Source organism: Rhinopithecus bieti, unplaced genomic scaffold (genome assembly GCF_001698545.2).
Source record: "Rhinopithecus bieti isolate Rb0 unplaced genomic scaffold, ASM169854v2 scaffold_33374, whole genome shotgun sequence".
Taxonomy (NCBI): Eukaryota; Metazoa; Chordata; class Mammalia; order Primates; family Cercopithecidae; genus Rhinopithecus; species Rhinopithecus bieti.
Window position 1 is genome coordinate 874,006 of NW_016814428.1, and position 27,631 is coordinate 901,636.

General features: G+C 44.1%; 1 protein-coding gene across 3 annotated transcripts in view; it reads right to left on the reverse strand.

The window, feature by feature from the left end:
• Positions 1-12,570, reverse strand: part of SERPINE2 (serpin family E member 2) — a 65,113-nt gene extending 52,543 nt beyond the window's left edge. Inside the window, exons 1-2 of one of the 3 annotated variants that reach the window (XM_017850269.1) lie at positions 4,513-4,990; positions 3,599-3,734 (exon numbers count right to left, since the gene is read on the reverse strand). Coding sequence is in view for 1 of the 3 variants with exons in the window: in XM_017850266.1 (XP_017705755.1) it covers positions 12,233-12,246 (14 nt within the window). In the remaining 2 variants the exon portion in view is untranslated. Of the gene's footprint in view, positions 1-3,598; positions 3,735-4,512; positions 4,991-9,587; positions 9,687-12,232 lie in introns of those variants that run through there. The other 2 variants (XM_017850266.1, XM_017850268.1) reach the window with 2 other exon arrangements.
• Positions 12,571-27,631: the final 15,061 nt, after the last annotated feature.

Below are 27,631 nucleotides of genomic sequence, written 5' to 3' on the forward strand. Positions count from 1 at the left end.
CAGGGGAATGTGCCTTCCCCATCTGTTCTCAGTCATTCTGTCATGGATCTCATCTATCTAGCTTTTTTTGTGTGTGAACTCTAATGATTTCGTAAGGACCCTACTAGATAGCAACTCCCTTTTTGCAGAACAATTTTGAGCAAATTTTTTGCTTCATGTTCAGGCACACAAGCCGGGACACTCATTTTCATAGAGAAAATTCTGTATTTCAGTGCCTTTTCATGATGCACTCAGAAATTGCTCAGGTACCATTTTCAGCTTATGTGCCTGGCCCAGAAGGGATCAGGTCTTAACGCAGGCTTGTGTATTCCCGTGTCTTGCTGTCATATTTAATGTTTCATACCTTTCCAAAGTTGTCCATTAAAACTTCTATCTTCCTTTTAAGGGAATTAATCTCTCCTCTGTGAAGGAGTTACCTGTTTTTCTTTGGCCATAAAGAGCATGTGAGAGACTAAACAGCCAACTCTCAGCTGATAGAAATCAATAAATACCAATTCTACAAAGTTTCAGGCAAAAAGGATTTTGTGGAGAGTCAAGTAAAAGAAAAAACGAGGACTGTTGTGCCCAGGAGGGCTATCTAGACACTGGTGTTTATCAGCTATGTGCCAACATTTCCCTCTGCAGAGAGATTTACCTCTGGCACAAAGTAGTGTCTGACACTTAAGATACTTCTCTGCATGAAGGGCTTGGCATGAGCACTACTGAGCCCCCCTGTTGGCTGTCTGAAAGCTGGGCATTACTCCCCTAATCTCACATAGGAGGACACCTACCACTCACCCAGATTCCTCAGCCACAGAACCATCTTGGGCTACCAGCCTCTCACACAGTAAGGCAATGCACAGAGAGCACTTTCCTGACCTATGGCTCGCACAGGCATCAGGGACTGCTCCAGTCTTCAGGGTCACAGACTGCTCTCCTGATGTCCTGTCCTAACTGAGAGGGAGGGGAGGGGACTTCCATGCAGCCTTCCCCAACAGTTCAGTCCACACTGACCACTGCCAGCTTGACCTCCCAAACATGTCACTAGTATCAACTCATTTTGGCAGCTGATTATTGATCCAGTGCAGGACTTAGGGAGAAGGTGGGAGTGGTAGAAGTGGCTGGCTCTGGTGGAGGAATATTTTATCACCATGGTGCATGATGATAATAAAAAGCAAATCATCTGAGGTAATTTCATTATTGCTTTCAGATCTTCCATAGACAATGCACCCTGATTGCCTCCCCCTCCCTCACGCCATATGCCACTGTTCTAGATGATCTCGAATTGTTATTAGGTATCATAGATGTGCCCTTTCTACCTAAATAGATAAATCCCTCAAAGATTGGCCTGTTTTGCAGATAATTCTGTGTCCCTCTAAGCACCTATTACAGAGTAAGTGCTCAAAAACTAGCTCTTCAGCTGCACACCACCCAAATACAACAGCATGCTGCCTTCAACTTCCTTCATGTCCTGTGTGGGGTGTACACATTAAGAACAAGTCTTGGGGAATCTCTTTTACCCTCTGGAATGAATCTTCCTCGAGAACATAGGAGTGAATACAGAAAAGACACAATAGAGAAAAAGAGCATGAATCAGCCATGGGGCTCTAGGATTGGGTTGTAAGAGCCACCAAGTTATGGGGGCTGCTAAGAGCTAATCAAGGGTGAGTGGCAGGTGATGGCAGTTCTGTCATCAAACCGTACCCAGACTTGACATCTGGAGAGGTAACAGGTGACAGGAGTCAGAGACGTGAATTCTCAACCTGCCACAGCCCTGACTTTGCCAAGTGACTTGAGTCACTGTATTTCCTACTTCCCTGCTTGTTAATTGGGGACACTATGATCTTTTTCTGCAAGGAGGGTAATATCCTCATCATTCTCTATTCTCTAGCCATGGAAATAAAGCACAGAGAGGGAAGTATTTTGCCTAACGACACACACTGCTAAGTGTGGACCTGGGGTTTGAAACCAAGTTTATTTGACCTCTATCAACTCATCCTCTGCCCAGCAATGCTCTGACCTTCAATCTGTGGGGCCGTGTATCATTGCTCAGCCACATGGCTTAGCCTCAATCATTACTAAAGATAGTGTTTCAGGATCCAAAGTCTCCACCCCAGAGAGACACAGACCTGGAGTCTATAACCCATCAGTGGGAATCGGAGCAGGGTGTTCTACACATCTGAATCTCATTTTTTTCGCCTATAAACTAGGAATGATTTCTACCTTACAAGAGTTGTTAGGACTCAACAAGATCATGTATAAAATATACCTAATAGTACTTGACACACTCATGATGCATAATTTTCCACTTTCCTCTCCCCTTTGAAGCACTTTTTGGGCTCCTCTACGCCAGGTTTGGTGGAAGGAGCCCAAAAGGATAAGATACCCCACTTGGAGGTTCCTAACATGGCAGAGAAAACACATGCAGAAACAGAACACAAGGTAGAGAGTAGTACATAAGCATAATTTTGCCACTGTACATGTAAAAAATGTACTTATCCCACTCATTGAAATTTTAGGCTAAAAAGTGACATACGCATTGGAAAAACTATGTCTTCATACTTTCCACTATGCTACATTAATTCAAATTAGTATGATCAGCACTTTGATATTCATGATTTACCACCTTGCTGCACAAGAACAGGTTTATTAGGAATACTGTGGCATCCTTAACCAATCCTCCAAATTGTTATTTTAACATGCCATTAAGAAATTAGCACAGGTTTGGCATAAGATAATAGGAGTCTTTCAGTATATAAATTTCAAAGAGAAAAATCCACACCTTTAGACAGAAAGCTCTCCCTTACAATTAAGTCATCACACAGACTCTTCCTGGCATCCCCCAATCTCACTGTTAGAGCAACAATTCAGGTGCTGGCATATACTCAGACTGCTGTATGAAGTCCAAAGTGGTTAACTGCCAGAAAAATCCTTAAAAAAATCCTATCAATGGAAGCAGAAAACACATTTCTTATCTGGGAATGCTTGCTAAGGTTAATCCAACATTCTTAGAACTCTTTTGCATATTGATGGAATCAAATCACAATTAAATGACCATCATCATGTGCTTTAAAAATATTCACCACATGTTTAAAATAAGTTATTTCTTGGTATCTGGACATCACTGGACACAGCAGAATGATTTGTTCACAGTCAGAAAAACAAGAATGAAAAGAGAAGCCTCTGGATGCTACCCTTGCAGAGACCTAAATATTAAACCAAATAGATTATTTTTCCTACTGCATAGACATTTTTTGTTTTGTTTTATTTTGAGACAGAGCCTCCCTCTGTTACCCAGGCTGGAGTGCAGTGGCACAATTCCGCTTACTCCAACTTCTGCCTCCGGGGTTCAAGTGATTCTCATGCCTCAGCCTCCCAAGTAGCTGGGATTACAGGCGTGTATCACCATGCTCAGCTAATTTTTTGTATTTTTAGTACAGACAGGGTTTCACTATGTTCAGGCTGTTTTTGAATTCCCGGTCTCAAGTGATCTGCCCACCTCAGCCTCCCAAACTGCTGAGATTACAGGCGTGAGCCAGCATGCCTGGCCCTGCATAGACATTTATTCGTTATTCACAACTAACCTAATGGAAAAAAGCAGCCAGCATGACAGGGCTACCTGCAACGTACTCCCTGGAAGATCTCTTGGTAACACGGCTGTTTACATCTCACAAATGCAAGGGTGGAGTCAGAAGGAGGTTATTTCATGCAACAGCCTTCCTTTGCCTCATAGCTAACGCACAAGAGCCTGAAGACTGCAGGCAGGACAGATGACCAGGTGACCATTGGGGAGTACTGCCCACTGAGAGTGCTGCAGGAAAGGGGTCTGGAAACGAAGCATGCAAAGACACAGAGCAAGTCTCTCATTCATCAGGTCAAACACACAAGGAAGACATGAGTCTCGGAGAAGTGCTCACCTGTACTTGTGTGACAAATATTACCCAGTGTTACCCAGTGTCACAACCACAGCCACCTTGTGTCCCGAAAGTCAGCTCCATTCCTGCCACTGTGCTTAGCGCCTAAGATATACTCTTCACTTCATCCTCACAACACTTAAGGGGTGGCCCTTAAGCCTAAACACCTCACTAACCCAACTCACGGATGGGCTTGGAGATGTTTAGACATTTGGCTTTGGCTCATGGCCTCCAAGATCTAGCCTCTAGATTCAAACCAAAGCCCGCTGGCCTCCAAATCCTCCACACTCTTAATTACTATACTGTGGAGGAAGAGGAGGAAAAAGGTATTTTAAAATGACAAATTTTGAAATAAAGGTAACTATACACCTTGGAAAAAGAAGTTAAATCCCAAACGGAATTCAATTAGGCATCTTTGAAAAGTCATGGCACACTTGTTCTGTGGTTCTGCTGAGTTTCATCCAGCTCAGCTTCAGTTATCCGCTTGGACTCTGTGTAAATCTCTCTACCTTCTCAATCCAAAGGTCAGTACTAATTTTAGATTTCAGTCCCAGAAAAAAACAAGTGTCTAAGGAAGGAACTAGGGGGCCAAAGGCATAAAACCATGATTCAAACGTACCACAGAGATACCAGCCTCTTTCTGTCTCATGTGTTTTGGTTGTGATTCTAGGCATATTACGCAGCACGGCGAGCAGGTAGTCTTGAAAGGAGGAGTGTGCTTTGACACGAATTTCTTTTCAAGAAGGTATAAACATTGATGGGATGTAAATCTTTGAAAATCCATGGTATCAGCTCACAGTTCACACATCTACAGACCTGGGTCCAGGCTCCGGCACTGACACATAAAGGCTGCGCGACCCTGGCATACAGGCTGTGTGATCCCCACACACTGTGTGACTGTGGACCCTTTATCTCTGCCACACCCTTCCTTCCCAACTACATGAGTGGGAATGGTATCAGCATCTAGCCGAGAGGAAGGCACGAGGCTCTAGGAGACCACACAGAGCCTCTGCTGGGTGGGAAACCTAAGGAAAGGCAGCTGGGGAACGCCAGCCAGCACGGTCCTCTCCACACTCCCTTTCCTCCTAACCAAAGATCGACCATGCTACTCGGAATTCAGCCAATCATAGGACCTCACTCCTCTGCCCACAGCCATTGGTACAGGGAAGGGCATGTGACCATGTGACTTAGCACCAGCCATTCATAGGACCTCACTTCTCTGTCCACAGCCATCGGTACAGGTAAGAGCATTTGACCATGTGACTTAGCATCAGTCAATCATAGGACTCACTTCTCTTCCCACAGCCATTGGTACAGGGAAGGGCATGTGACCCTGTGTGACCCTGTGACTTAGCATCAGCCAATCACAGGACCTCACTCCTCTGTCCACAGCCATTGGTACAGGGAAGAGCATTTGACCATGTGACTTAGCATCAGCCAATCATAGGACCTCACTTTTCCCACTGCCATTGGTACAGGAAAGAGCATTTGACCATGTGACTTAGCATCAGCCCATCATAGGACCTCATTCCGCTGCCCAGTCATTGGTACAGAGAAGGGCATGTGACTGAAACTGAACCAATCAGAATTCCTCCCTAGGATTCTGCCCCCACCTCCTCCACTCCCCAGCGGCTGGAACTGGCAGAAAAGCCCCTCTTTCTTCCTGTTTCAAGAGGCTGTAGGGAGGTAAGCCTGGAGCTACCTACAGTCATGGTCCCGGAGAGGACAACCACAATCAGCAGACAGAAGCAGAGATGAGAGGCAAGGAGAGAGAGAAGAAAGCCTCCAAGTCCTCAGTCTTTGGTTCCAGCCAACTTCAGGGCCAGAACCACCTCTCCCATGCTTGAGAGTGGGCACTGTCAGCCAACAGCTCCACCTTGTTTCCAAGTTATTTTGATTTGGGTTTGTGCTCTTGTAAGCAAAAGATAATGCAGTAGTTAATAGTTTCTATAATCTTAACAGTGACCAAATCCTCAGTAAGAATAACTTCTTGAGTGAATTTCTTATTTAAAAACTGAAGAAATAAATTTTAGTAGAGGAAGCAAACACTGCCTTTATTTACATAGCACTTTCACGAAAGGAAGAAAGAAACATCCGTTTTCATTTGTAGTCACCTTATTCATTTCCGAGTGGGCTTTGTATTTGGCATTAAACTCTTTCACATACCCACATCCACCTTCAAGATTTGGCCCATAAAAACTTAGGATAAAAACAAGTGGTTATTTTTTCTATAGCTATATTTGCTGGCACTACATGGAGGGCGAAAGTTGGGGTAGGGGTAAGAGAAAGCACTTATGCTAATTTTGGTATGCTCTCAAGAGAAATTCCCCAGGTTACCAGAGTTCTCACTAGGGGTTGGGGGTAGGGCACGGTTTACAAAAACAAAGTGCGTTTACCAAGATTTGCAGCCCTAACAGGAAATCCTGACTCTTGAAGGGATTTTTTTCTTTTATATTAAAGTCTCCTCGTATTATTCTTCAAAGAATTAAATAAGAAAAATGGAAAGGCACAACGGATGTAAATTCCAATTCTCAAACGATCTTCTGAAGCAAAGGATAATGTCTTAGGTCAAACTGTGGCAAAAGCCTGGGTGTTCCTGATCTAATCTTGAACTAGGGTGCCCACCCCAACCTTTGGAGGAATCCCAGGACATGTTTGTCAAAACATATGAGTGGAATTACAAATAGAGGATTGCTTGGGCTCAGTGGCCATCCTCATGCACAGAAAGCATCCCAGAAGGGATGCCGACTTTCCTGGGCTGGGCTTACATCCAGACCTAGAAATCTAACAACAGAATAAAGACAAGACTCACTGACTGTAGAAATAGACTTGGCCTGTTGGATGGGAGGTGGTATTTCTCAAAAGAGAAATAAAATCGTACTAATCGTTCAGTATTCTTAAATTGGGAACTTGGAGACAAGAGGTAACCTAAAAAGGTAGTTTATTGCATTTGACTCCATTCTGTACCTAAGGGTATTTTTAAAAAACCCAACATTGGTTTTCAGATTAGGCATGCAATCTACTCATGAGGAAAGATGGTTTGAAAAGAGAAGATGGGCACATTTATGTGTGGAGAACAGGTTGACAAGATTCAAGTATACGGGACCTAATTTATTTAAAACTTTATAAATGCTCTAAGGAATACAAACTAAATCTTCACTTTGGCCCATGATGCTCTTTCTGAATACTAATGCTGAATGATTTTATAGGCTTAACAAAGTGAGAGACAAGAACTTTAAGGTATATAAGCACAGGATAATGCTTTTGTGAAAAAATTTTATCTAGACTTGACATTTATGAGAAAGCCACATCAAAAGGAAAGGGAGCCAATAATTTATAGGTTTTAAAAATAAGACGCCTTTGAGATCATTTATTTCAACATACCCAATATATAGACAAAGAAATTGAGTTCTAGATGGTAACCTACATACTCTATTGGTGGCGCGGCCCATATCCTCTCCCAGCCTGCTCTTTCTACCTAATTTGATTGAAGATATCAGCCAAAAAAAAAAAAAGTCACCAAGAGGTCATTTATCACCATCACCAAGGTTAATAGAAATAAACCAAAATACATCCTCCTACCCTGTAAAACCATGAAATGCAGAGTGCAACCCAGCCAACAGACCTCAAGGAGGGCAGAACCATGCCAAAGGAAGGTTCAGATGAGGATAACTGAAGTGAACACAGGCAGAGAAGCGCTTCTGTATTAGACTTCCGCTTTTCTCTTAGTAATGTTTTATCTCAAAAGACAAGGTTAATCAAAAATTTAAAATGTCTGAGGATGTATATTAAATTTGCGAGTACGAAAATGAGGGCTGGTGGTCTGGCAGGGAGAGCTCCCCTTTGAGTCTGGAATACAAACACTCTTCCATAAAGCATGCAGTAAACTTACAAAAAATATGAATATGGTTTAGTTCAGACATCTGGTAATTGCCTTTGGGCCACACACCGCTGCTGGTGCAAATAAAACTAAAACACAAGCACGTCTTTCTGGAGCTGAGAGTCTCCTGGATAGGGCATGTTGCTACAACACAAAACTGCCATCATTGAGGTACGCCCGGGGAGGGGTGTACACGCTCATGTGCCACAGAGGGTTGGGGTGGTGACTGCCAGCAAGGCCTTTTTGAACCTGAGTCTTGAAAAGGAGAAATCAGCCAGACAATGAACAGAGGAGAAAGAGAATTCCAGGCAGAGGTACAGAAGGAACAAAGGCAGAAAAGCATTGGGCAGTACCAGTGGAGTTTACAGGAGGTGCAGTTTTGCAAGAAAAGAATGTTTCAGGCAGAGGGCAAGGCAGGGAGATGGGAAGGGAGTGAAGAAAGCTTTCACTCTGTTGGGTCATTACAAATGGCCAGCAGCCTGGTGAGCCCATGGAGCACTGTGGAAAGTTCCCTGGCTGCATGCTGACAGGAACTGAGTTCTGGGTCAGGACTCTACTCTAAGGCATCTAAATGACCTTGGGAACACACTGTATTACTCTGGGTACCACACGTAAAACAAGGTTCCCCATGTTCTAAGGGTTGGGGACTCCCTGGGATGGCCTGTGCCTCCATATTTACAGACTCCCCACTGCTGTTTGGGATGTAGAATTGACGCTGTCCTATCTCCACCCAGGGGGGCTGCAAGGAAGTGGGGCCGTAGTAAGGTTTGTAGAAATGGTTTCTAAACAGTAGGGACTGCCATCAACACTAGAACTCTGTATTAATTACCCTACAGAAGCTCAAAAGCATCTTCAGAAACTCAGGTACGGGTCACTGTATCAAGATAGCGGAGAGCTCATCTTTTAATCTGAGATACCCAACTTGTGATATGACACGGCCACTTCCTTAGAGTCAGGGGTTTAAGCTCAGGCAAGAGAGAGCCATCGAATTTTATTAGGAGGGACCCAAGAAGACTTGGATTTGGGGCAGCAGGAGGAAAGTCACACCAGCAACAACACGGAAGAGAGTTAGAAGGGATGCAACAAGAGGTGCACGACACTGTGCAGTAAGCACTAGACATTCCCAGGCCGTCGATGGTCACCTCAGCCTAGGGTCTCTAGCTCTGAAGCCCATGGGAGTCAGAACACTACTATAAGCAAGGGTCACAGGTCCAGGGGAACCAGAAAGCAAGTGACCTCCAGTGTAGACAGGCACTGGAAAGCCAGCAGCAGCTGAGTGTTGCCACATGGAAATGTAAGCATCCTATTCCAGGTTTTTTTTTTTTTTTTTTTTTTGGAGACAGAGTCTCACTCTGTCACCCAGGCTGGAGTACAGTGGCGCCATCTCAGCTCACTGCAACCTCTGCCTCCTGGGTTCAAGCAATTCTCCTGCCTCAGCCTCCCAAGTAGTTGGAATTACAGGCGCACACCACCACGCCCGGCTAATTTTTGTATTTTTAGTAGAGACGCGGTTTCACCATGTTGACCAGGCTGGTCTTGAACTCCTGACCTCAAGTGATCTGCTTGCTTCAGCCTCCCACAGCGCTGGGATTACAGGTGTGAACCACTGCGCTCTGCCTATTCCAGGTCTTCTAGCTTTTAAGAGAAGCTATACATCCAAGTGGCATCTCCAGATGTCTAAATATTAACTCAAGTTTTACATACTTTGTTCAAGCCAACAACACCACTGCCTACTGCTAGAGGTGGCACACCGGCCACCATTTTGCCACTTTTGGACTCCAAAGCAAGGCAAGGCCAGCGTGACTAGAGCAGACCTTTGTGGAATTTCACAGCATAGAGAAGCAACAGGATCTGGTGACGGCCTGGATGTGGGCAGTGCAGGAACCCGGCATCACTGTGAGGCTCCTGCTCCAACACCTCCATGAATGGTGGCGCCACTGCCAAAAAAAAAAACGGACAAATCTTGGCTAATGATGAAACAAATATGGGGTGGGTGGTGAAAACTAAAATCAATTTTGGATTTACTGTGGGGTGTTTTTTTGGTCTAAAGGGCATGGGTAAGTGCACCAGACTGCAGGTAACTGATTGGAACACAGGAGCATGCTCAAGCTAGCTTACATGCCAATCTAGGACTCACTTCATATTGGTAACAGTTGAAGCTGTGGGAACATGGTTCACCCAAATACACAGGGCACAAGAGGGATGACAGCGAACCCTGGGTAACCTCAAGAGGTAGCAGAGATGCCAGGGAGGAAGAAGGAAAACCAGAAGGTGGCAACCAGGGGTGGAAAAAAAAAAAACCATCGGAAAGGAATGGAAGAACCTCATCAAATGCCACGGAGAAGCCTAGTGGGTATCCATAAGATTGCTTGTTCAGACGAGAACACATGGACACAGAGAGAGAAATATCACACACCAGGGCCTATGGCCGGGGCAGGGGGGTGTTGGGCAGGGATAACATTAGAAGAAATACCTAACGTGACAGGTTGATGGGTGCAGCAAACCACCATGGCACATGTATACCTATGTAACAAACCTGCACGTTCTGCACATATACCCCAGAGCTTAAAGTATAATAATAAAAATAAAAATAAAAAAAAGATTGCTTGTTCAGGAAGTCATGGGCCTTGAACTGTGAGGAGACTCTGGCCGGCTTGCAAATTGCTGGATGGGAAGGGGAGACCAGTTTAAGAAGCCTAGAGAGACGTGGTGGTCATTACAGGTGAGCTGAGGATGCAGGGACAAGGGAGGTTAAGGCATTCTTAAAATACTACTAAAAAAGAAAAAAGCTCATAGGGAGAGACTGAAGATAAAAGTAAGGAAAGGCAGTAACATTCACAAGGAGAGAGAGGCATTGGGAGTTGGGATTCAGGACACAGCTGGAGACGTTAGTCACTGCCCCAAGGATGTCATCTCTCTAAATTTCTCTAAGTTCTCAGTCTAACTTGATTTTTCTTTGTAATTCTACCCTATTCATTTATCATACATTTACAATATGTTGTGTTTGCTTTTAGTTGGTTTTCTCCCACAAGAATGACAGTTTCAAGCGAGCAAGGATCTGCTCTATTTACCACCTATGAGTATCCAGCAAAGTACCGAGACACAGTAGAAGCTTAAGAAGATTTATTGGATGACTGGGTAAACATAGAAAAGTCTGTACAGGGGAGATGGGGGAGGACGTGAGGAGACCCTTATGACCTCTATTTTCTTGGTAGAATGGGCTACAAAGTCATCTGCCAAACCCGCAGGAGGAAAAGGATTGGAGATCGATGCATGGAAGATTACAGTGGGAGTCCGGTTTGCAACCCAGAAGGAAAGAGCTTGCGGGATGGAGGCACTAAGAGTTTTCAGAAGTTGAGCATCTCAGAGAGGGCAAGACTCGGAGGTACTTAGAGGACTTAGTAGCTGGAGTACATGGAAGACACTGGATTTGAGTCAGTCAAGGAAGTGCACATCTAGAGCGTCCCCCGCATGGACTTTAGGTCTAGAGGTGGAGAAATAGTCCAAGAGCCAAAGTCCCCATGCAATGGGAAAGGAACTGGCTGGAAGAGGACAGCAAGGCGGAGATGCACCCAGAGATGTGGCCAGGTCACCACCTCATTTCCAACTCTATCACCTCAAACAATCTCTCACTGGTATTTAATCACCCTTGTGTGGAAGTGAAAATTAGTTTCTTTTGGAGACAGTAATTTTAAAATTAAACTAATATGAAGTTCATGGGACACAGAAATTTTCTGCATAGATTCATTTTTGTTTTAGAATAAAACACGATGACATTTTCATGACCTTCAGTAATTGCCCTGCATGGTACAATATTTTCAAACATTACTTTAACAAAGAATCAAAATTTGGGGGTTAAAAGAAACCTTAGCTTACTTAGGTTAGTACCTTCTTTTGCATAGCCAAAATTTTTTCTATTGAAATACTGCAAATAGCAAACAGTTACTGATTTAGACCTTCAGATAGTGTTGAAACTGCCTTCAATTTTTGAAGTGTGGTTTAGAATATATAAATTAGCAATGTAGACATTTCTTCCAGTTATCTGTGCTCAAGTTCTGATATAAAATCTTCAAAGTACACAATTATCACATATATTGTTCCACAACAGTTCAGGCAAGGAAACGGCTTCTTGGCTTGAAAGAGGAAATCTCACACCTTCGAACACCTTTTTATGCTGATGCTAAATATAAGAACGTCTCCTGCAAAGTAGTCAAAGCAAGACAGCAGAATTCGAGATTTCTCCAGACACACACACACACACACATACACACACACACACACACACACAAAGAATGTGTTTCGTTCATTAAAACACTAAAACCTTCAATAGCATCTTCCATAATACCTGAAGGTGGAGTGCTGTCTTATGTAATAGAAGCCTGCCTTCGCCGCTCAGTTTGTGGACACATTAAATGCCTAATTCCTTCCAGAATTTCTGAGTACCGTACTTTCACTTTACCTGCAGTCACTCATCCGCCTCGCAACTCCCGTTTCTACAGATGATGAAAATAGCAAAGACCTGCTCGCTCGGGTTAAACCGGCTGCCAGAGGCCAAGTTAAAGGCTTTCCCCACACCACGCGTCACCTCCCCCTGCACAGGCAGAGGTAACAAGTAAGAGTGCGCCAGTCTCTCCCCATCCGGCGGCGCGCAGCCTAAGTCCGGGGTAGGGGGACGCCGGCAAGCAGCTGGAAACCTCAGGTTCAGGGTCAGGGCCGGCTTGGATGGGCGGGCAGGAGCCACGCCGGCCCCGGGGCTCCCCACTGCGGGTACCTCTGGACGCCACTCCGGGGCGGCCCCGCCTTGCCCTGCCCGGGTCCCGCTCGGGGCTCCCCGCGGGCGGGACCGGGATGCCCGGCGCGCACCCAGCCCCGGCCAAGGCAGCCCGCGGGAGGACTGAGAAAGTTCACCCTCCTTCGACGTTCGGGCACCCCGGGTGCCGCTGGACCCCGCAGGCCCAGGCAGCTTCCCGGCACGGTGGCAAGGTCGGGGCGGGGGCACGGCGGCGGCGGACCCGGGGAGCGTCCCCGCCAGAGGGCAGCGCCGGCAACGGCCGGGGAGTCACGGCGCAGCCCTGTACTCACGCGCTGCTGGAATCCCCAGGGGCGGCCGCGGAGGCAGGGCGGCGCAACCGGAAGCGGGAGCTTGGTCTCGGCGGCGCAGGGTCAGAGACGGAGGCAGAAGCGGCGGCGAGGAGGGTACACAGCCGGAAAAGAGGCAGCGGTGGCGCCTGCAGGAGCCGCGAGCCCGGGCAGCCCCACAGCGCGAGCTTGGGCTGCCGCGGCGGGCGGGGGCTTTATCGGCGGCGCGTGCGGCCCCCGCCCCTTCCTGCCGCCCCACGCCCCCGCCCGCCTCGCCCCGCCTTCCCGCCGCTCTCCTTTGTGTGGCCGCGGGCCTCAGCGTCCCCGCGCCCGGCCTCCGGGACGCCCCCTCTCCGCCCGCGACCTCTCGGATGCCGCTCCCCCAGGGGTCCCTGTCGCGGGGCTGCGCCCGGAACGCGCCGGGGAGACGCACAGACCCCGAGGTGCCGCGCCAGCCCGGGCCCGGCTGCACGTGGGTCTCCCGGATGGGGGTGTGTGAGGTGGCGGGGGGGATACCGGGGCTCGTACCGCGTCCCTGAGACCCAGGGCATGTCGTCTTGGCTGCCCCCTGGAAGAGACAGAGGGCGCCCTGAGACAGTGCTCACTCCTCCGGGTGATGGGGAAAACGGTGCCAGGACGCGGCCGGGAAGGGGCAGATAACCCCTCGAGTCGTTTTGCAGGGTGTCCTAGAGCTGACTTCTCCCTGCCTAGGGGACAGAGGAGCGGCGGCAGGTCGCCTTAGGCAAATACAGACGAAGAGATCCAGAAAACTGGATTCCTGGCTATGGTGACAGTATGAGGTACCCGCAGCGTCCTGGGAACTCAGCCCTTCTCAGCCAGTAACCACGGCTGCTGGGACCCGGTGCGCGGTAGAAAGGCGCATACCCCAGGGGCCTGCAACAAATGACCGTCCCGCTCCGGGCTCTGTTACCTGGATCTCTCTTAGTTGGTTCCTCCTTTGCGTCTAGTTAGGTTTCTGGGGACCCAGGGACCCAACTTTAATGACAATAATTTATGTTGCCGTTAGTGTAGAATCCTCGCTAGCTGGCAGATGGCCCCAACAGCGAGGAAGAAATGTAAATCTCCCTATACACAGCCCTTAATTAAGGGTACAGTTACTGATGAGAGTCACTTGGAAGATCAGCCTGCAGTCACGCCTTGGCATGTAGATGGCCGTTCTAGAGTGTGCACTTGTGTGTTGGGGAAGGGGTTGCTCTTTAAGTGTAAAATCTGGACCAGCCTAACAGTGTTCTCAGTCTCTCATAGAGGGAAACAGGTTATGGGAGGCTTGGTCCTAAAATAAGGAGCAAACAGTCTACAAAATGAGCATGTTTAATTATTTTACAGTCATACCAAATATTTATATTCAGTTACAGGGCACGGTATACCTCCTTTCTTGTTCTCTGTGCCTGAAATGCTTTTTGTCCCAGAATCTTCTATGTCTGTCTGCATCCTTACACTTTAGATCACAACTCAAATGTCCTCTCCCCTAGGAAGCCTTCCCTAGCCACTTGAGATAAAGTCGCTTCATCCCCTCTAACCTATGACTTCCTTCATGGCCCTCATCATGAATTGATTTTTTTTTTTACCTGGTTTCTTGCTAGTTTTCTTCTACTCTCTTTCATTGGAATATACTCCCAGAGACCAGGGAAGAGAAACTAATCTCAATATTGTTTCCAATTGCCTAGAGCCATACCACACTTATAGCAGTTACTCAGTAAATTTTGTTGACGAGTGGATAAACTACTAGCCAAGTGACTTTTAGACATGCTGAGAACGGTTCCAGTGACAGTATTGTGCTTGGTCCCGTTAGGGTGGGTGGGCTGGAGCTGGGAACAATTCAAAGGAGGGGAAAAGCCCACAGGTGTGAATGAACTTGCTCAGTGTGGTTGAAAAGCTGGGAGTATCCTCTTCCAAATGGAAGGGAGTCATTCAAGAAACTACTGGAGAAATAACTGGGAAATGTGGGTGAAGCCAGATTATTATGAAAATGTGCCAGAATCCCTGCATCCATTTCTGTCTCAATCACGTTTCTAAATTAAAATTTGTAATATAGATAATTGTAGGCTGGCAGGCAGTTGTTAAGAAATGATTCAGAGAGGTCTCTTTTACACTTTGCCAAGTCTTCCTCAATGGTAACATTTTGCAAAACCATTGTATAATATCACAATCAGGATATTAACATTGATACATTGATTCCTATCTCACACACTTTGGTTAATTATGTGTAACTTTAAATTTTTAGTAAAGTTACTCAAAAGTTAAATCAGTGAGAGAAATGCACAAAATAGCTATTTTGAAGAGTTTCAGTCTCTTGTCTTGAAGGAGCAAATGTTTTTCAAGAAAAAAAAAAACTTTTTTGTTTTTCCAATTAGAGTATAAATAGGGTCCAAATTCTTCATCTATGAAAGAGATTGGAAGTCCTTGGGACTTACCTCTTTGGGTTACATTTTAATGACTGACATTCACTTCCTTTTCTTTCCTGTACTGTCGAAGGAACATTTTGAGCAATACTGTACATGACTTGTCAATTCCGAAATCAGACAGGATGCAGTGCTAACTAATATGCTAAACTAAGCCTAGCCACTAATGTTCCTTTCTCTCTCTCTAGACATGCGATGAGGCCGACCATGAGGTCTCCCAAAGGAAAGTGATTCAAGACAAAGACCCATTCTGCCAGTGGGATATGCTGGGAATACCAACTATACTTGTTACTGAGTGTGCATGACTGGTATTGGCCGACCTTCCTGATGCCAGCAAGAGGAAACGGAAGTAATAACCCAAACTACACTTTCCATTACACTCAAATGGCCAGGCTCTTTGACACTCACCATGAGGGGCTGTTCCAAAGATGTTGTGTTCCTACCTCAGTTGGTTCCCACAAGCAGCAGGTTCCTCCTCCAGTATTCTCCAATATTTGACCCTTTTTGAGATGCGTTTCTCATAGATGTGTACTTCCAATCGACATTTCCTTCCTACCTCTACTTCAGTTTTGTTTGAGAAATCCAAATCATTGAACACTTCTACCTGGCTGTTTCTTTGCGATTTCACATTCACAGCGGAATTTCATTTTGTCCTGCAATTGTGTGGCTTGCCTTCATCTGCAAATAGAGCTTGAGATTGTTTATTCCTTTGACCTGGAGTTTAGCCAGCTCCAGCCAGGCTCTGAGTTTGGCTTTGTGTCCATAAGCCACAGTTGGGAGAAACGCAAGAAATGCCCAAATAGAATAAAACAAATGATCTATTTAGTCTTGTTTCCTCTCTTGGAAGAAGTCCAGTGTTGAGTGCCTTGGAATAAATGAAAATCCCCCACCCCACCTCCACTGCTGTCCCATGCACCCAAACAGTATGACCTTGTGTTTAAGTAAAAACTGTCCTTAGCTCCCAGTGGGATGATGGTGTTTTGTCTGGAAGACTGAGGGATGTTATGATAATAAGATAATGGATACTCACTTCTCTCCTAGTTAAGCCCTATTTAAAAGACATTACACCGTAACAGTGCTTGTTACACAATATTATAGTTGCAAATGTTGTTATGGAAGATTGTTTCAACCAGGGGAAAAGAGACTGGTAATAACAGTACACTTATACAATTCGTTTCTGAAACTGTTGCATTGCTTTGGTTTTTTGTTTTTTTGTTTTTTTTTAGCTTAGAAAAGGCATTTGTCTTTTTATTTCCCTTTAAAGTTGGCTTTCTAATAAATTCAATTTCCTCTTTCTGTAACTTCTGAAACAGATTAAACCAGAGCATCAATTTGCACTTTGCTATTGTCGTCACTAGTTTTCACCAAGAGCTTCAGAGAAAAGATATTACTAAGTGCTGGGCTGGGTATTAATTGCCGTTTTCTTTTCTTTCCTTTCTTTGCTTTTTTTTTTTTTTTTTTAATGGAGTCTCATTGTGTCGCCCAGGCTGGAGTGCAGTGGCACGATCTTGGCTCACTGCAAGCTCCGTCTCCCAGGTTCACGCCGTCCTCCTGCCTCAGCCTGTGGCTGGTACTACAGGCACCTGCCAGCACGCCTGGCTAATTTTTTGTATTTTTAGTAGAGACGGGGTTTCACCGTGTTAGCAAGGATGGTCTTGATCTCCTGACCTCATGATCTGCCCGCCTTGGCCTCCCAAAGTGCTGGGATTACAGGCGTGAGCCACCACGCCTGGCCCTGGGCTGGGTATTATTTTCTAGTAATATGTGACCAAATAGGATGTAACAGCCAGGTTCTGAGAGTCATTGTGATATTGACCCCTTCAAACAACAACCCCGCTCCTCTCTTTCCTTTTACCACCAAACAGTATCCTTATTTCCATGGGTCTCTTCCGTGTATCTTCTTACCCTGTCATCGGGCTCCCCTCCTTTTCTCCCTCACTTCCTCAGGCCCTCCTTCTCTCCCAAAGGTTACCAATAGCTTCCAATGGCAAACCCAGTAGTTTTTCAACATTCTTTATCACCTTTGAGTCCTTGGCAGGATTTCACCCTCATGTGTGTGCCCATTTTTTGGAAACTCCTTTGCCTATTTTCTTTCTTCCGATGCCTTAACTTGCCTTTTTCCTTTTTTCATCAGATCTTCCAACAGGTGGGCACCATGCAGTTGACTGTCCTCAGCTCCCTCCTCTTTTCTCCACACTCTCTCCTAATGGAATGAACATTGATTTATCTGTGGCCACCAACACCTGTTCCCCTCCTTGCCTTTTGATAGTGGAAACACCTCTGCTATTTTATGCAGCATCTTATTGGGAAGGAAATCAAGGTATCCTTACTTTCACTAGCCAGGGGATGGGTGTATGACCAAGCTCACTGGATTCCCTCCCAGTTCTTTGAATCTTGAAAAGAATGAAAAAGTAGTTGCCGCTGACTCATTTCAGCTTGATGAATGATGAATTTGTGAGTTCTTCCTATCTGGACCTCAGAGCTGCCCTAGACCCTGTCCCGTCTGAGCAGAGGTCCACAGTGAACTCTGTTTCTGTGAGAGTTTTCTACTTGTTAGCCAGATTCAGTTTCTGTTGCTAGCAACCTGGGACGCCTAACTGACATATCTTAAATGTATGTAACTTTTCTTAGTTCTGGATGAATTCTAAGCCTGTATCTACAGATGGCCTTGGCCACCATCCCAAGGTACCACTCATCTATCTCCAAGTGCCTGGCAGACACCTCCACTTAATATCCCACCATCACCTCCCACCTAACAAGTCAAACCCACTTATTATCTTCATCCCCAAACCAGTTCTTCCTCCTGTGTTCCTTGTGTTTTACAGACATGACTTCCATCTCAGTCACCAAAGCACAAAGATGGGAATTGTGACTCTTTCTTTCCCTCTTTCTTTCTTTCTTTCTTTCTTTCTCTCTTTCTTTCTTTCTTTCTTTCTTTCTTTCTTTCTTTCTTTCTTTCTTTCTTTCTTTCTTTCTTTCTTTCTTTCTTTCTTTTCTTTTTCTTTCTTTCCCTTCCTTCCTTCCTTCTTTCGTTTCTTTCTTTCTTTCTTTCTTTCTCTTTCTTTCTTTCTTTCTTTCTTTCTTTCTTTCTCTCTCTCTCTCTCTCTCTCTCTCGCTCCCCTCCCTCCCTCTCTCTCTCTCTTTTTCTTTCTTTCCTGCCTTCCTTTCTTTCTTTTTTTTGAGACAGAGTGTCACTCTTGTCACCCAGGCTGGAGTGCAGTGGCATGGTCTCAGCTCACGGCAACCTACGCCTCCTGGGTTCAAGTGATTCTCCTGTCTCACCCTCCCAAGTAACTGGGATTACAGGCGTGCGCCACCATGCCTGGCTAATTTTTTGTATTTTTGGTAGAGAGGGGGTTTCACCATGTTGGCCAGACTGGTCTCAAACTCCTGACCTCAGGCAATCCACCTGCCTCAGCCTCCCAAAGTGCTGGGATTACAGGTGTGAGCCACCACACTCAGCCCCTTTTCTTCTTTTTATTCCTCCCATTTCTAGCCATTCCTTGGGTGCTGTTAGTAGTTTTTAAATTTTTTCCCCCAAGTCCCTCTGAGTCACCCCTTTTCCATTTTGGCAAGTCAGTTCAAACTTTTACCACTCCAAAAGCACCCTAACTATTCTCTCAGCTTCCAGATTGTATCTGTAACTGCCAGCTTAGTCTTTCTAAAGTGCTGTTTCGGTCATGCCATTCCCCAGCTTAAAATAATTCCACCGTTTATCACAAAGGTTCCGATTCCTTGGTTTTGTCAGTCTTCTGTAGAGGTTATGAGCATAGGCTCTGAAGTTAGATTGCCTGTGTTCAAATCCCAGTTTCACCACTATGTAATTTTTTTTTCAAATAATTTAACCTGTGAGCCTCAGTGTCCATTTTGTAAAATGGGGAATAATAATAGAATAACCCACTCATAGGGCTATGTGAGGATTGTGTAGTTAATTCATAAAAAGAACTGAGTATTTGACACACAGTAAATGCTTAATAAAAATTTACTACAATGAAAGCTCTCTACAATTTAACCCCAACCCACCTTTCTTGCATTATCTTTTCATTTTCTCTGTTTTTAAAGGCTTTCCCAATCAGAATTACTCACCTATATCAAGATTGTGTTTTTCCATCATCATGCCATTGTTTAAACCATTCTCTCCAACCTGAATACCCTTTTCTTACTCCACCTGTATCAGTTATCTAGTGTTGCATTACAAACTATCTTTTTTTCTTTTTTTTTTTTGAGACAGAGTTTCACTCTTGTTACCCAGGCTGGAGTGCAATGGCGCAATCTCAGCTCACTGCAACCTCCACACCCCAGGTTCAAGTGATTCTCCTGCCTCAGCCTCCTGAGTAGCTGGGATTACAGGCGCATGCCACCACACCCAGCTAATTTTTGTATTTTTAGTAGAGACTTGGTTTTGCCGTGTTGGCCAGGCTGGTCTGAAACTCCTGACCTCAGGTGATCTGCCTGCCTCCACCTCCAAAAGTGCTGGGATTATAGACAGGAGCCACTGTGCCTGGCCCTAACTATCACAAATTTTAATGGCTTAAAATAACAAGCATTTTATTTGTTTGTGATTGATTGGGTTGAATGGGCATGGTTTGGCTGGGATGGTTCATCTCTGCTCCACCTCCTGTTGTCTGACCTCATTCGTGCAGCTGCAGGACTCAAGATGGCCACACTCATACATGTGGACTCTCAGAGAGAAGGACTGGAACCCTCAGTCTTCTCTCTAGTTTTTCATCTTCACGGGCCTTTTTCACCTTGTTGGATTTCAAGCTCTAAGGCTTTCCTACATGGTTTTTCCAGCAGTAGTCAGGCTTTATAGGATGGCTCAGGACTCCAAGGTGGGGAAAACAGAAACCTCAAGTTCTATTAAGGACTAGCCTTGGATTTGGTACAATATCACTCTGCTGTCACAATTCAGAGCAGGTCACAGGGCTATCTCAGATTCAAGAAGTAGACTCTACCTCTTGATGAGAGGTGTATTAGACAGCTCGGGCTGTCGTAAGTAGATACTGCAGGCTGGGTAACTTAAACAATAGATGTTTATTTTCTCACAGTTTTGTAGGCTGGAGATCAAAGTGCCAGAAGAGTTGGTTTCCGGTGAGGCCTCTCTTCCTGGCTTGCAGATGGCTACCTTCTCACTGTGGCTTCACTTTTTTTTTTTTTTTTCATATATATAGAGAGATCTCTGCTGCTGTCTCTCTTTCTTTTTTTTTTTTTGAAATGGAGTCTCACTCTTCTCACTCACTCCAGGCTGGAGTGCAGTGGCGCGATCTCGGCTCACTGCAACCTCCACCACCCGGGCTCAAGTGATTCTCCTGCCTCAGCCTCCTGAGTAGCTGGGACTATAGGCTTATGCCACCACACCCAGCTAATTTTTTTATTTTTAGTAGAAATGGGGTTTCACCATGTTGGCCAGGCTGGTCTCGAACTCCTGACCTCGTGATCCACCCACCTTGCCCTCCTAAAGTGCTGGGATTCCAGGTGTGAACCATGGAGCTCAGCCTCTGCTGTCTCTTTCCCTTCTTAAAAGGACACCAGTCTTATTGGATTAGGACCCCACCCTTATGATCTCATTTAACCTTAATTACTTCCTTAAAGACCCTACCTTCAAATACAGTCACATTAGGGGTTTGGGGCGTCAACATATGAATTTGGTGGGGCACAATTTAGTTCATAATAAGAGGAGCGGTGAAATCACATTTCAAAAAGGCATGCGAGAGGAGTGGGATTACTTTGGCCATTTTTGGACATAATCTGCCACCACTCTTTGCCACTGAAATCATTTTCATTCTTCACGGTTTTCCCCTCTCAGCCTAGCCACTGTCGATTTCCCCTTACTCCATGCTCTTGTGGTTCTGAGTGTGGGCTAAATATTCCACAAAACCACATCCGGCCTTGGATGTAAGCATTTGGTTTAGGTTCCAACCTCAGGGCAATGGGCCATGTCTTGTATATTTTCATGTTTTCATACAGTGCCTTGCACAGAGAAGTCCATAATAAATATTTGTGGAATGAACAAAAAATGCAATTAATTTTACGATTCTAATTGGTGCCTGGGCAGTTTGCAAGCTTCTGTTCCTCCTTATGCGTCCCACATTCCCTACCTCTTCCAACTCTTAGAGCATTGCATGATGGGAAGAACTCAGAAAACGGAACACTGGGAGCTGGAAAACCCGGGTTTTTATCCAGTTTCTACCGCCTCTTAATTGTGATCTTGGGCAAGTCATTTGAGTTCTCTGAGGCTCAGTTTCCTCATGTCTGTCAAATAAATAAATAAATAAAGAGATAATTGAATATCTACTATAGGGCTATTGAGAGAATATAAGATAGGTGAAGTACTTTGTAAAGTCTAAAAACCTTCACAGATTACTGCTATTATTAATTCTGAAGCACACATTTGATCTTCATTGGTCCAATTTAGTTCCTTGCTGGTTCTGCCTTATGCAAACTGCTGTGGTCTAAATGTTTGTGTCCCCTCAACATTCCTGTGTTGAAACTTAATCATCCATGGGTGGCATTGGGGGATGATTAAGTCATGAGGACAGGGTCCTCATAATTGGGATTAAGGCCCTTATAAAAGACACCCAAGAATGATCCTTACCCCCCTGCCATGTGAGGACACAGCAAGAAGATTGATCTCTTGAAAGTAGGAAACAGACCCTCACCAGACACTGGATCTGCTGGTGCCTGGATGTTGAACTTCCCAGCTTCCAGAACTGTGAGAAATACATTTGTGTTATTTGTAAGCCACTTCATCTAAGGTATTTTGTTATAGCAGCCCAAGCAAACTGAGACACTTCCTATAGTGTTTGGCTCATTATATGTTGCCCAGGTTGGTCTTGAACTCCTGGGATCAAGCGATCTTCCTGCCTCAGTCTCTCAAAGTATTGGGATTACAGGTGTGAGCCACCATGCCCAGCCTGGCAGCTTTTAATAAGATCCCCAGTGAAGTCATATGAACGTGAAAGTTTTAAAAACTGCGTTAACTTGCTTATCTAATGTACAAGGCAGCTGGGGTCTAAGAACCCGAATGACTTGCCCAAGGTTGCATAGGTAAATGAGGAGCCCGTGAAACACTGGGTAAGAGCCTGTGCTTAGAATTATACAGGCCAGTTCAAGAATCCAGGCTGTCATCTTTGCCAGCCTAAAATCTTGGTAATTCCCTGAATACCTCTAGGGCTCAAGTTACTTTCTATTAAAGGAGTAGCAATGCTGCTTCAGAGGCTCATTGAGAAGTTAAAATGAAAAGTAGGTAGAAAGCACCTAGAGAACTCTCAATAATCAGCGGTTAGAATCATTATTCTAACTTAGATGTCCACATTCTGTGCTGCTTCATAAGCATCCCATGTAGCATAGAAGAAATGGGAAATAGTGTACTTAGATACATTTGGTCTTTCTGAGACTAGTGTTATATCTAATTTAGATTTTATGGTTTGTAAGAATGAGGACAAGGAAGAGGGGCTTCCAGAGGAAAGTGAACAGAAAACTGTACGGCTGTGAGATTGCAGATATTTGCTTGCCTGACTCTTTCTCGCTTGGTTTGTCCATGAAGACCTGCAGAACCAACCAACCACGGGAGGAATGTCCAGGTGGGTGAGGCTTTTGCCCACACTTTCCGCCACAGCTTTCTGGGGCTTCTCCCCACCCTCTTTCCTCTCACCTCTGAGTGCTTGCCTCCCTTTGCCCCCTCAGTGTTCTCATGCAGGCTTCTCACAGCCTTCCAAAGTGGGACTCTACCTCTTCCTGTCTCCTGGGAAGCCCCACAAATTCTGGGCCTTTCTTCCACATATCAAGAGTCACCTGTGCCTCACACTCGTAATCTCAGCACTTTGGGAGGCCAGCACAGGAGGATAGTTTGAGCCCAGGAGTTTGAGACCAGCCTTGGCAATATAGTGAGACTCCTATCTTTTCAAAAAAACAAAAAATTAGCCAGGTGTGCTGGCATGCACCTGCGGTCCCAGCAACACAGGTGGAGGCTGAGGCAGGAGGATCACTTGCACTGAGGAGGTGAAGGCTATAGTGAGCTGTGTTTGTGCCACTGAGCCTGTGCAACAGAGTGAGATCCTGTCTCAAAAAAAAAAAAAAAGTTACCTGCCCCTTGCCTCATTTTACAGGACTGGCTAGTTAATTAATTTTAACACTGGCTTTACTTCCTTTCGAATAATATTTGCATTTTTCTGTGACAGAGTATTTTTTTTCTTTTATTCGTAGGTGACTTGTAATAATTGTACTTATTTATGGGGTGCAATGTGATATTTTGATACATGTATTAATGTGTAATAATGAAATCAAGGTAATTAGCACATCCATCATCTCAAAGATTGATTATTTCTTTGTGTTTGGAACATTCAAAATCCTCTCTTGCCCCTTACTGAAAATATGCAATAAATTATCATTAACTATGTTCATCTTACAGCACTGTAGAGCACTAGAACTCATTTCTCCTGTCTGGCTGTAATTTTGTATCCATTAACCAACCTCTCCCTAGCCACCCTCTCCTCCCCCTCCCTGCCTCTAGTAACAACTATTCTACTCTCTCCTTCCATGAGTTCAATGTTTCAGCTCCCATAGACAAATGAGAACTTGCATGTACACACCTTTCTGTGCCTAACTTATTTCACATAACTTAATTGTCCTCCAGACTCATCCTTATTGCCACTAATGACAGGCTTTCATTCTTTTTTATGGCCGAGTTGTATTCCGTTGTGTATGTGCACCACATTTTCTTTATCCATTCATCTGTTGATGGACATTTAGAACGATTCTATCTCAGCTATTGTAAATAGTACCGCAATACATTTAAACATGCAGATATCTCTTCCATATACTGATTTTCTTCCCTTTAAATAAATACCCAGTAGTGGGATTGCTGGATTATATGGTAGTTGTATTTTTAGTTTTTTGAGAAATCTCCATACTATTTTCTATAATGGTTGTATTAATTTGTGTTCCCACCAACGGTGTATAAAAGTTCTCTTTTCTCCACCTTGTTACCAGTGTTTATTTTTTGTGTCATTTTGACCACGGCCATTCTAACTAGGGTGAGATGATATCTCACTGTGATCTTGATTTGCATTTCCCCAATGGTTAGTGATGTTGAGCATTTTTCATATTGGATGTTTGTTTTTTTGTTTTTGTTTTTTTAAGAAATATCCATCAGATCCTTTTCCCATTTTCTAATCGGATTTGGTATTTTGCTGTTGAGTTATTTGAGTTCTTTGTATATTCTGGATATTAGTTCCTTGTCAGATGTATAGTTTGCAAATGTTTTCTACCATTCTACAAATTGTCTCTTCACTTTATTGATTGTTTCCTTTGCTATGTAGAAGCTTTTTAGTTTGATTTAGTCCTATTTGTCTATTTTTATTTTTGTTGCATGTGGCTTTGAAGTCTTAGCCATAAAATCTTTGTCTAGACCAATGCCCTGAAGCATTTTCTGTCTGTTTTCTTTTAGTAGTTAGTTTTGGGGCTTACATGTCAGTCCTTAATCCATTTTGAATTGATCTTTATACACATATGGTGAGTGATAGGGGACTACTTTCATTCTTCTGCATATGGATATCCAGTTTTCCCAGCATCACTTATTGAAGAGACTATCCTTCCCCAATGTATGTTCTTGGAGACTTTGTGAAAAAAAAAATCAGTTAGTTGTAAAGACATGGATTTGTTTCTGGGTTCTCTATTCTGTTCTACGGGTCTACGTGTCTGTTTCTAATACTGATACAATGCTGTTTTGGTTAATAGTCTAACTAATTTTCTAGTATAATTTGAAGTCAGGTAATGTGATGTCTTCAGTTTTGTTCATTCTGCTCAGGGTTGCTTTGACTCTTTGTGGTTTTTTGTGGTTCCATGCACATTTGAGGATTGTTTTCTCTATCTCTATAAAGAATGTCGTTAGTATTAAGATAGGAATTGCATTGAATCTGTAGATCGCTGTCACTGTGGGCAGTCTGATCATTTCAACAATATTAATTCTTCTAATCCATGATCATGAGATGTCTTTCCATTTTTTTTTTTCTGCTTTATTCAATTTCCTTCATCAGTGTTTTTTCATTTGTTTTCATTGTAGAGCTCTTTCACCTCCTTGGTTAAAATATTTGCATTTCAGTGACAACTTTTCTTATCTCAGACCCCCAAAGAGTAAGTAATGTATCATTCCATGGTACAGATGTATCTGAGTGGAGTGACAATGGGAATCTTTTAGCACTCCTCAAATCCTGTGACTGCGAGCAGCAGCCAGCACCATCTTCCATCAAAATGGTCTCTAGAGACCCACACTCTATCTATTCCTCTCCCTACCTTCTTTTCCTTTTTCTCTCCCTCTCTCTCATTTTGCAAACCATTTGACATTATAAGGTTAAGAACACAGACTTTGGAGTCAGACTTCCTGGGTTCAAATCCACACTCTGTCATTTACTTTCTCTGTTATGTGGACAAGTTGCTTAACCTCCCTGGGCCTTAGTTTCCTTCCTTGTAAAATTGGGTTGAGAACAGTAGCTACTTTATCATGTTGTTATAAAGTGGAAAGGCATGCATATTTGGTGAGTGAAGAGTGCCTGGCTCAGAATAAGTGGTGTCTGAGTTGTTGCTACTGTGAGCCTAAAGCTGAGCTGTGTACTATGGGCCCAGAGATGAATGACCCAATTCCTGTATATGGATTTATCTTTTATTCCTCCTTTGACTATAGGGATATATATGGAAATCTGAACAAAGAGAAGATAGTGACATGAAGCTAGGAATGAGGATGGTACACAGGTTTGTGTCTGAAGTCCTGAAACTCCTGGAGGTGGGTTGCAGATTTGTCTCTAATGATGGCATTACATTATACCAAAGCACAATCAGAAAATGCTGTAATGGAGAGAGTGGAGGCAGAGTAGCAATATCATTTATTTCATGCACCTAGGCAACCAACCACATTGATGTGGTTGCCTAATCCGAGGACAGATTTTTTAGAGCAGTGGTTGTCAACCTATTTTTTAAAAAAACTAATCTTAAAAAAAAGTAAATCTTTTTACTTTGAGGTAATTTTACATGAACATAAACGTTGTAAAGATAATATGGAGAATCTCTCTTATACTTCTCACAGCTTGGAAATTAACACTGGCACCTTATCACTAGGTAAACTCCAGCTTTTATTTGGACTTCAACAGTTTTTCCCCCAATGTCCTCTTCTGTTCCAGAATTCCATGAAGAATACTCATTGCATTTAGTCGTCAGGTCTCCTTAGTCTCTTCTGGTCTGTGACAGTTTCTCATTCTAGTTTTTCATGGCCTTGACAGCTCTGAGGTGTACTGGTCAAGTGTTCTGCACAATATCCCTTAATACATGTTTGTTTGATGTTTTCTCATGATTTGATTGGGGTTATGAGTCCTGGGGAAGGCTACCAGCCAGGTGAAGTGTCCTCATCACATCAAATCAAGGGCACATGATATCAATACGACTCATCAGCGGTGGAGTTAACCTTGATCAATTTGGTTGAGGTAGTGTTTGCCATGTTTCTCTACTGTAAAGTTACTATTTTGCCCCTTTCCATATTCTGTTCTTTGGTTGCATTTCACTAAGTCCAGCTCACACACAGGGAGGTTTCGTTCTGCCTTCTGGAGGTGGGAATAGCTACCGTCTACTTATATTAGATGGAATTCTTTTGTAGGAAAGACTTGTATCCTCTCCCCTATTCATTTATTTAATTGAATTATATTTTTATATAAATGTGGGCTCATTTATGTTTATTCTATGTTATGAGCTGTAATAGAATACCACGCTATTCATTTATTGCTCAAATTTTTCCAGCGTTGGCCACTGGGAGCCCTTCTTGTGTCCCTTTGATATGCCCTCATTCTTTGTCTTTTTTTTTTTTTTTTTTAAGTTAAATGTTGTGAATCCATTAACTTTTACAGAATATTCTTTTGTGTTTTGACCACTTTTTGCTTTCTGGAACTAGAAGATGTTCCAGGCTTAGCTTGTATTTTCTCTACCTTAGCCCTAGAATCAGACATTTCTCCAAGGAGCCCGGGCTACTTTTATTGGAGAAAAGTAATTTAGAAACCAAGATCTGGGTCCTATGTGTGTTTGCTGCCACTGAGGCACACTTCTGAATGTCAAGGTTTTGGTGCACACGTCATGAGCATAGGTATGAAATAATCCACTTGGTCCCTCTTTATCCCTGTGTCTCCATTGTTCTGAATGCTTACTCTGATTTACTCATGTGAAGAGGTTTTTATGTGTGTCAGTACATATAGCTTGGTAATATTTTATGCTTCCTGCCTCTTAGTCATGAAAAAGTGCCAGACCACATCAAGACAATTAGCTCAATATAGCATTCTAGCTGATACCTTTTAACACATCAAGATGGGTATCCACAT